Source organism: Mercenaria mercenaria, chromosome 10 (assembly GCF_021730395.1).
Source record: "Mercenaria mercenaria strain notata chromosome 10, MADL_Memer_1, whole genome shotgun sequence".
NCBI lineage: Eukaryota > Metazoa > Mollusca > Bivalvia > Venerida > Veneridae > Mercenaria > Mercenaria mercenaria.
Genome location: NC_069370.1, coordinates 31,097,682 through 31,108,142, shown reverse-complemented (window position 1 = coordinate 31,108,142; position 10,461 = coordinate 31,097,682). Strand labels below are relative to the sequence as shown.

Here is a 10,461-nt window from a genome sequence, read left to right as displayed (position 1 = left end):
GCAACAATCTTTTTACAGCAAACACATTTTAGTCTTCCCAGTGGTGTCCACTCTAGAAAGGTTGAACTGTAGAATATATGATAAAATGATATACAATTCTCTATAACAATCATTGTTTTTTTGTGAATATATAAAAGATCAAAATACGAAATAAGAATGAAATTGATAAGAATTAAAGTCACTATTTATCGACTTTATATTTTCTATGGTATCTCTTTGCGTTTTTTGTAATGCCTGTAGGTGGCTGAGGCGCATGTCCTTTTTGTAAGCCAACCTTTTTCACGTAGTTCTTAGTTGTAGTGGAAGTTGCATGGCCTTGACACTGATCAATCTTGTGGCCTATCGATTTTGTTTCTCTTTTGTTGATATCGGGCAAAACGACTGCTACACGTTTAGACGATTTCTCGGCAATAGCATCATCTTCTAAATGACCATTTCTGCTTTTGATGTGTGGAAGATTTATTCTATTTCTCTTTTCTGTGTTTAACTGAAAATTTTGGTCTGGGATATCAGCAGAGTCATTGGTCAAGCGTCCCTTCTGCTGCAGACGCACTATTTTGTCCTGCTCTCGCTCGGTTAGACGTTTGGACACGTTAACATCGCCTGTAACACCATGATTTGTTCCTTGCTTCTTCGCTTTATTTTCAAGCACGAGCATCGTTTTCTTTTTCTTTAGTTCCCTGTTGAGTGCCTCTTCCATCAAGAATCTGTCTTTGCTTTTGGAGCATAACGCCGCGTGAAGATTGATCTGTTTTGCACACTTTTCGCGCTCGTTCGATAAACATGCGATTTCAGTTTTCTTTCTCGTACAGTCGTCTGCCTCTTTCTGGAGCAAGTTCTTCAAGTGTTCAATGAGTCTGAAAAGCAAAAATGAAATATGTAAGGTGATAGAACATTCAGCGAAATTGTACATTGCTTTTGTGAATAAATAAAATTAAAATCATTCTAGTTATCGAAGAAAAAGTGAACGACCTGTCAATGGTCGTATGTTTTTCTTGTAAGGTATACGCTTTAGAACAATTGTACTTTAAAAATTATTTGTTTCAGCCGGGAAAAGACTCCATCTTTCAGATGGCAGACAGTAACTTACGCTTTGTTCCTTGCATATTTTTCCTGTTGTATCTTTAAATACTGTCTCTGATTGTTGGTTTGGTTTGACAGCAAGTTAATGCTGGATTCATAGTCGGTCCTGTTCCATATTGACGGATCTGCAGAACAAGGAAATTGTATTTTAATAGAAGCTTTAAAATTTTGTATTTGAATTTCTAGAACGACTGGTTCAGAAGATCAAAGGGTCTACCCACTTCCATATATACACAATGTATACTTCATGTTTTAGTTCTATGTACCCGACACGCCGGGTATTTACTTGTTATATATACCAACACTAAATAAGTTTGTGTGTGGTGGTGAAATCAGGTCAATACAGTACGTGTATTAGCTAATTAATTTTGTACACGATATTGGTATTTTCAATTTACTGATTAATTCATGTAAGTGAATACCACTAAACACAAATAATGTTTCACTTTTTATATCTACTAGGCCTACATTTTCATCAAAGAAATTTGGCGTATTTACGACGTCATGTATTTTAAAAGGACTAACCCGAACATTTTACGCGAAAAATAATTTCTCTCAAAAATCCATAAAAAGTGAGTATTCGGAATGTGAGTAGTGGTAGAAACTTGACAATTTTTTTTTTTGCCAGATATTCTTATAAATAACCAAAACTATTACGACAGAAGGAAGTAAACTGTTGCTATGCTTTTGAAATAACGCAGAATTTGCATTCGTCTGGCCGTTTTAGCTCACCTGAGCCAAAGGCTCATGGTGAGCTATTGTGACCGCTCAATGTCCGGCGTCCGTGGTGCGTCGTCCGTCCGTCAACATTTCCTAAAAAAATCTTCTTCTTGAAAACCACTGGACAGAATTATACTAAACTTCACAGGAATGATCCTTGGGTGGCCCCCTTTCAAAATTATTCAAAGAATTGAATTCCATGCAGAACTCTGGTTGCCATGGCAACCGAAAGGAAAAACTTTAAAAAATCTTCTTTTCCAAAACCACAGGGCCTAGGGCTTTGATATCTGGTGTGTAGCATCATCTAGTGGTCCTCTACCAAAATTGGTCAAATTATCCCCCTAGGGTCGAATATGGCCCCGCCCCGGGGGTCACATGGTTTATATAGACTTATATAGGGAAAACTTTGAAAATCTTCTTGTACAAAACCACATGGCCTAGGGCTTTGATATTTGGTATGTAGCATCATCTAGTGGTCCTCTACCAAGTTTATTCAAATTATCCCCCTAGGGTCAAATATGGCCCCGCCCCGCGGGTCACATGGTTTATATAGAGTTATATAGGGAAAACTTTGAAAATCTTCTTGTACCAAACCACATGGCCTAGGGCTTTGATATTTGGTATGTAGCATCATCTAGTGGTCCTCTACCAAGATTGTTCAAATTATCCCCCTAGGGTCGAATATGGCCCCGCCCCGGGGGTCACATGGTTTATATAGAGTTATATAGGGAAAACTTTAAAAATCTTCTTGTACAAAACCACATGGCCTAGGGCTTTGATATTTAGTATGTAGCATCATCCTGTGGTCCTCTACCAAGATTGTTCAAATTATCCCCCTAGGGTCAAATATGGCTCCGCCCCGGGGGTCACATGGTTTATATAGAGTTATATAGGGAAAACTTTGAACATCTTCTTGTACAAAACCACATGGCCTAGGACTTTGATATTTGGTTTGTAGCACCATCTAGTGGTCCTCTACCAAGATTGTTCAAATTATTCCCCTAGGGTCAAATATGGCCCCGCCCCAGGGGTCCCAAGTTTTACATTGACTTATATAGGGAAAAAAGTTTAAAAATCTTCTTGTCTGAAACTACAACTCTTAGACCTTTGATATTTGGTTTATAGCATTGTCTTACGGTCCTCAACCAAAATTGTTCAAATTGTACCCCTGGGGTGAAAAGAGGCCCTGTCCTGGGGTCCCAAGTTTCATATAGACTTATATAGGAAAAAGCTTTAAAATCTTCTTGTCAGAAACCATACGACCTAGGCTTTTGATATTTGGTATGATGCATTGTCTAGTAGTCCTCTATCAAAATTGTTCAAATTATACCCTGGGGTTAAAAGAGGCCCCGCCCTGGGGTCACTTAGTTATTATGTGAGTTATATAGGAAAAATACTTAAAAAATCATCTGATCCTATTTCCAAGACTATTTAATTATAATTACCTGATGACCCCAAGTAATATAATGTCACTTGATTGTGACCTTGACCTACTGACCTTCTTTCTTGTTTTTTAAGATACAGCCTTGAAATATTGATGACTTACACAGTTTTGCACACAAGTCGTAAAACTGAATTTTATTGACCATGAATCTGACTTTCTTAATATTTTATCATCAGTTTGACATTTGAAACATGTAGCTCATATTACTCAGGTGAGCGATCCAGGGTCATCATGACCCTCTTGTTTGACTTTCTTGTCCTTAAGTGCAATGATGACAGGTGAGCGATATAGGGCCATTATGGCCCTCTTGTTACTAATTTCTATCCTTTATTTTTAGTAACTTTATCATTTTTCAGTGTCATATATACATTCTATGCCAAACTTGGTAGAAATGAACATGTTGAAAAATGTCGCCCAAACTTTGCGAATAGCTTTAACTGACATACGTTAAATCAGTGGAAACAATAGATGATTATGTCAATTCTTGCAGATGATGTGAATTATATTGGAAAAGATTGCGTAAAAGTGTGATATAACGCAACTAAATGATTATCAAAACATTCCAATCTTATTTTAATCAGAATATTCATTTATGTTTAGTCATTTAATATGTTTTAACGACCCTTACCCTCGTAGAGACTATGTTTTTGTGGCGTCTGCCCATTCAGTTCTAGCGCGATAGCCGCAGACGAGTTTGGTCTGGAGACATCACAAATCCGTCTTCCTTCGTTGCAGTCACCGAAGCCACCTGTAGGTTTATATTCATTCCCGACGTTCATATCTGGAGACAGTGAAGGTCTGTAAAAACAACAACTTTACTATAGGATAGAAGTATATTTTTTGGTGTTTATTGATGTCGAAAGCATGCCTAATAACACAGCAGAAACCTTTTATCAAATTTTAAATCGAAACCATCGTATAGGACATCTAACTTAAAAAAACGAGCGCTCCCAAGCTTCCGATAGCTATTGATCAATTGCTGCAACGCTGAAATACGCGTCTGAATCCCCCCCCCCCCCCCCCCCCCCCCCCCCCAAAAAAAAGAGAAAAATATGGAAACGGGATTCATCATTCCATTTCGTTTATTGGTATTGTGCGTTTTATTCGACCTGGCGGGGCGGAGTTCTCTCTGCCTTATGCAAATAATGGTAATCTCAAATAAAACTAGCAAAATAGGTAGTTTAATTCTGTAATCTTCGGAATTCAACGCTACATTGGTTATATGTATACTACATACCCGTGGACCGTCGCGGTTCCCCGCCCCGCCAGGTCAAATAAAATGATTAATAAATGCTATTGACCATTTGCAATTATACAAATATGGCCAAGAATGCACATGTAACCGCATAGTTATTTGCATATCTGAAAACATCGCGGCTTTACCAGTCAAAGTGTTTGAAATAATAGATCTTGAAATTGTCTCTTGAAATCTTTTCTTATAAGCATTTACAAATAAATAAACTGAGTACACTTATATCTTTTAATTATAGCATTCAGAGGCTTTTAATTATTGGAGAGGTCTATCAAGACCTCTCCATAGTGTTGACTTTCAAACTAGGAGAATTCAGACTAATCTGCTAATTTTACGGCGTTAGATTTCACTTTCTAGCGGAAATTACGGTGAGCCAGTCTAAAATGGTACAATGCGCTTGCGCACAAGTAAGTTTTAAAATCCTCTAAGACGAAAATAACTGTTCGTTTAAAATAAAGAAATATGGTGTAATACTTTTGTTATAAATGTTGGAAACGGTTCAGTTATTAACAAAACAAATATAGAGATATATATTAACTATTCTTTGTTCGCAGTAATTCAAAGATATGCATATGAATTGAATCGCGTTAAAATGTATTTCGTTCTATTAAATGAACTTATTGTTTAACTGGCGGGTTCGTTTGCCCCATTCGGAAGATCTGTCGGAATAAAAAGAGTTCTTCTGAGCTTCTGTGGTCGGAGATGTTAATCACGTGATCAAAACAAGGTGGCAATTCGACATATATACCTTACAAACTGAGTTATAAACTAGAACAAATAAACTGTTTGTAATTTGTTTTTCAAATAGCACATTAACAATAAAAATCTCTGAAAAAATACATTTGAAAAAAAAATTCCACTTCCGGCAGACGTCTGTTCGATTGAGATTTCTTCTATACTTTTCTGAAGCCCAAACGAACGGGGAGGTTGACAAATAAGCCTGTCAGGTGAGGTTCTCGCATAAATGGTAAGATGCTAGTTTGGCAGCTTTCACCAGGGCCAAGTTCAGTGTACAATTATTGCAGTGGTAGCTTTTGAACATTTTTATATGAAATTCAGTATTAACTAGGAAATGCTTGGGCCCCTAATAGGTCACAGTGACCTGCAGCAGGGAAACTCGTCTATAGCACAACCTATCATATAACCAGAGACAATAATTAGATAACAATTGTTATCTATGTTTCTGATATAACTTTAAAAGGAGTAACACTGGACCTCTCCTAGGTTTCTTTTTTAAAAGAAGCTGTTTGTAACATTCAGAGGCGTTACTAAATAAACGTATTTTAATCTCCCTTTATTATTTTAATAGAGGTAATGCCTAATGAACAAAATTTACAATCGGTCAACTCGTATTGAAAGACATTTTCAAAATATTTTAAGATAAAGGAAACTCGTGGAACTTTATAACAAGCAAATGACAGCCAGCTACCGAGATTAAATTGCATTATACATGATAACCATTTCAAAATTAAGTCTCGAGTAGGTCCACTCGGATAAAGAATAATGGTTCCTAGGACCCTATCATACGTTTAAAGTATAAACTTGGATTAAGAATAAGAAATTAGTTCCTATATTTTTATAGATATCTATATAATGAATATTGCAGAACTCAGTACTACAATGAATATCATGCAAAGTTCAAGATTGACGAAAATCGATAACAAGGGAGAAGCGCACAAAAAGGTCGATGATCGATATCAATATAATACGTGTAAAATTTTCAACCCTACCTAACCCCCTGATCCCAAGCCTTCCCCAAAAAAAAAATACACCTATTGGGATATGCTATAAACAAATTTAAATACTTAACGAAGCGTCATGATGGCAGTCCACTACAATCTGGCAGAATATTAAAGATCCAGCTAAGCTACAACACCTTGATCTCTTTTCACAAACCATCCATCCATTCAATGTCATCATGTTAATCCTACGATCTAGCCTCAGATCACGATAATATTCCACTTAAAACTTTTTAGGGCGTCCAAACTGACAGAGCCAAGGTCAAAAAGGCTAATTGGTAGGTCTAAAATAGATATGAAGCTTTCGTGCTAGCTTTCTCAGACCCAATAGTGAATCATTCAAGGACTCCTATTCATAAACACTCCAGCAATCAGAACCGTGCCGACTTGTCATGTTTAACTCCTAGAAGACAGGTCATACCAACGTGGCAAGCTATACAAAAACTGCAAGATCTCCAACCCGACCGTCAAAGATATTCAAATCCTGTCTCTATCAGAGCATAATCAGAGCTAATACTGTCACTATGGAAAGTGGAAAGTGTCATATTTGACATGATTCATAATCCGGTAAAAACAAAAAGTTTTACAGTTTTATCAAGCGCCCCCCCCCCCCCCCCCCCCCCCCCCCCACCCCAGATGGTTTAACCCGGCCATAAAGGCTAATATCTTAGCCGTCTGTATCTGAAAAGTTCTCTCTGTCTGTTCTGGGGGCTTTATCTCACTCTGTCCCTTGGGTCAGATCGCTCTGTGTTTGTACTAGTAGAGGATGATTTGGCGCCCAGTGTGGCGGCAGTTGCTGTAAAGCGCCTTTGAATGTGTTTATCATGAAAAGGGCGCTACATAAATCTGGTATGATAATAATAATAATAATAATCTTAAACAATTTGAAACTGATTTTCTTCCCCACACAATCCCCTTGGCCAAAAGCAGATATGCTCCAGAGTCTTCTCACCCCCAGTCTCCAAGATGGGTAAGATACATGGCCTATCTCCACAATAACAGCTCCTAAGAACTCCCATGAATTGGCTCCAGTAGTATTTGCCCATATAGGTATCCTGAATCTGACATACATTACTTTGACAATGCACGACTAAGAAAGTCTCTGGCTAGGGTCTATGACCTACAAACAAAGCTAATTGAAGTGTCCACACACTCTAACTATAGGGGTAGTACAAGTGACTGGTAAAAAGCCAATGTAGCCCCCGTATTTAAAAAAGGTCTCAATAACTACCGTCCAATTTCCTTAACTTGCATCGCTCTAAACTCCTTGAACATATTGTCGTTTCCAATCTTATGACTTATTTTGATAAGTATAAGCTACTTAGCCAGTTTCAGCACGGAATTAGGTTAGGTCAGTTGTGAGACTTGACTGATTAATTTCACCAAGGAACTTTACAATAACACTGAACAGGGTCAGCAAACAAGCGCCTGGCATCCATGGCAAAAAACTCCCACACACCTCCCATGCACAAGTAAAGTTGAAAATGTTCAAAGGTCAGCTGCCAGGTATGTCATGTCCGACTACAGTTACACCAGTAGCGTTACCTAAATGTTAAACACCTTAGAATGGAACACACTCCAATAAAGGTCATTCAACTCATTAGTAATGTTTTACAAAATAAGGGCCCAGACACTTGCAGTCGACCAACCTTATCCCAACTATAAACTTAAATCTCCAGTCTCAAACTCAGTATTATTCTAACTCCTACTTCTCGAGGTCTCTAGGGTGGGGACATCACTTTGGAACCCACCCAAACTTTCTTCTTTCTTCATATGTACAGGCAACCACTGGTGTATTCGTACCTGCCCCAATGATGGGGTCGTGTAAGGCAGGGTCATAAAAAATCCTTTACAGTGCATTTAAAAAGAGCGTCCAGTACTGATCTAACGGAGGGTGACTGCCTGTACTGCCCTCTTGAAGCTGTCAATAGAGGTACAGTTGATGGTGGTCTGCGGCAGGCTATTCCATAACCTTATGGAGTCCGGAAAGAATGAGCGTTGGTACACCAGAGTACGTGCGAAGGGCACGAGGAAACGCTGATTGTGCCCCCCTGGCTGAAGTAGTGGGTTGCAGGTGCGTCAGTGGGATATCAACAAGACCATGAACTATCCTATACATCATTATGACCTTTGCTTGTGCTCTTCGTTCTTGCAAGCTCGGCAACTGGAGTTGGCGCAGCATGTCTGTTACACTACTGGTGCTGCGAAAGTCTGAACAGACCGTCCTTGCTGCTGTACAAGGACCTATGTCAAATCTAGCCCCAGCCTCTGCTATCCTTACAGAGGCTGGCGGTGGTCAACATGTAACTGCATCGTTCTGTCCTATTTTAACTATAGCATACTGTCTTTTTAGCTTTTATTCTCTTACCAATTGTAACATATTTATTTCTTTAACAACTGTTTCTCTGATAGCGCCGCCCAGTGATAGTCGGAAATCGACGGTTGGGTGCAAAGATGTAGATGTTACTTTTATGATAAAAAGTACAAAGTTATATCAACAAAATGAACAAGGAGCTGCGTTTTCAAAACGCAAGATCATGCCCCGGGTGTATGACCAACTATGTTTTTTTAGGTTTTAAGTATAAAGGTAAAGATCATATGAGAGTCAAGGTCATCTATATATATGTCAGTTTGTAGGTCTTGCCACAATGTTCTATTTGACGTCAGACCCCTTGCGGGAACGTAGACGTTATAAACTAAATGGAGTCATTTACGTGGGCTGCAGGAAAAAAATGTTTATTATGGTTTGAAGATGAAGGTCATATGAGGGTCAAGGTCATTTATTTATTGGTTATTTTGTAGGTCTTGCCATAAGAATGATTGAGTGCGATCGGGTTATTAATGTGGGAGGTAATTTGTAAAAAAAAAATATGCTAAATGCATCCTATGAAATTCTGAAAACAAGTTTTTGGAGTACACATATGCCAAAACTTCGAAATGTATAAGCTATGGTTTCGTTGTGAGAAGATTTTGTTTTGAGTAAATATGCATCCAGAAAAAAAGAGAATGAACGAATGAAATATCAATCAAATTTTAAATTTCTTTAGTTATTTTTCACTGAATCCCAAATTCAAATAGAAGTGTTTTTAAAAGATGAAAAGAACTTACCTGCAATAGTAATGGGTGTGTTCCTGCATCATTAAAGATTCAGAATATCTTCTTCCTTTTGCGCTGCCTTTCTGAAAAATGTCTAACGGCGTTGCTGTGTGCGTTGTCATTGATATAACGTCAATGATGTTACGTCAATCACGTCAAAAATGATATGACGACAACGTTCCGAGTTTGGAACGTTACTCTAAATTTCAGACTAAGAGCCACGGCACGGCTGAGATATTTTAGTTTTGTAATACGCATTTGGTATTAAAATTTTGTTTCCAGTATGTGTGTTTATTAGATAAAGCCTCAATATCTATGTGAAAATAATGGATGTGTTTTGTCTAATTGCAACCCTGTGAATGTCCCTGATTATCTTGACAGATGGTTGAAACGATAGGAATTCTTAAGTGATTTGGATAGACAAAACAACAGTAAGTTGATAGTATGTTCTTATATTGTTTTAATTTTCGGGTTGTTTGCTACAGTATAGAATAACTTTTTTTAAGAAAATCAAACTGGAAGGTAAAAATAAGAGCAAATCTTATTAGGTAATGAGTCATAGCAATCATGTCAAATTTTGTCATTAGTTTTCACGATCTGTCAAAATTATTTTTATACCTCCATTCTGCTATACATTGCTTTTGTAAGTTTCTTGGTAGGACATTGTAGTATGTAACTTACTATACATTCCACATCAATATTTTTACTCAAAATTGTTTTGTAGAGCCCATTGAAGTCGCGTAAGCTTAGAATTTCTTTTGTTTTAGTTTATTGTCCACACAGTCAGTAATAAGGGTACTAAAACTCGGTCTTCAGATATTAAAATTGTTTCTTTCTGGTGGATAAAGAAAACGTTAGGTTGAATCATAATGTCGAACTGAATATTCTGTTTTTTTTGGTTTTTTTGGTCATTCACTTGGAATTCAGAACGTGATACCACCTTAATGGATATAGGCCTTGGCAATACTTACATTCACTTCTGTGACCACAACTTCTGCATAGTTTTTGTTTACAGCAAAACATGATCTATCATCGAGGAAGTCTGTAGTATGGACGGTCATATGGGACAGATCTGGTCAATGTAGTTTCCTTACTTTGAGACAATAAATTTTACTAGAATTTGAATG

The 10,461-nt window shown here is 37.6% G+C and overlaps 1 protein-coding gene across 1 annotated transcript; it reads right to left on the bottom strand.

Annotated features, from left to right (window-relative positions):
- Nucleotides 1–96: 96 nt before the first annotated feature.
- On the bottom strand, nucleotides 97–9,465 carry LOC123559521 (uncharacterized). The gene is made up of 4 exons (XM_045351415.2): nucleotides 9,347–9,465; nucleotides 3,876–4,045; nucleotides 1,091–1,208; nucleotides 97–857 (listed from the first exon to the last, which is right to left on the bottom strand). The coding sequence occupies exons 1-4, from the start codon at nucleotides 9,454–9,456 to the stop codon at nucleotides 182–184; spliced, it is 1,074 nt and encodes a 357-aa protein (XP_045207350.2). The 5' UTR covers nucleotides 9,457–9,465; the 3' UTR covers nucleotides 97–181.
- Nucleotides 9,466–10,461: the final 996 nt, after the last annotated feature.

Excerpts from the sequence above, each read along its gene's own strand:
- LOC123559521 (XM_045351415.2), bottom strand. The coding sequence starts at position 9,456 with ATGACAACGCACACAGCAACGCCGTTAGACATTTTTCAGAAAGGCAGC. Across the intron at positions 1,209-3,875 it reads AAAACATAGTCTCTACGAGG|ATCCGTCAATATGGAACAGG; the intron begins GTAAGGGTCGTT and ends CTTGTTCTGCAG. Across the intron at positions 858-1,090 it reads AAATATGCAAGGAACAAAGC|ACTCATTGAACACTTGAAGA; the intron begins GTAAGTTACTGT and ends TTTGCTTTTCAG.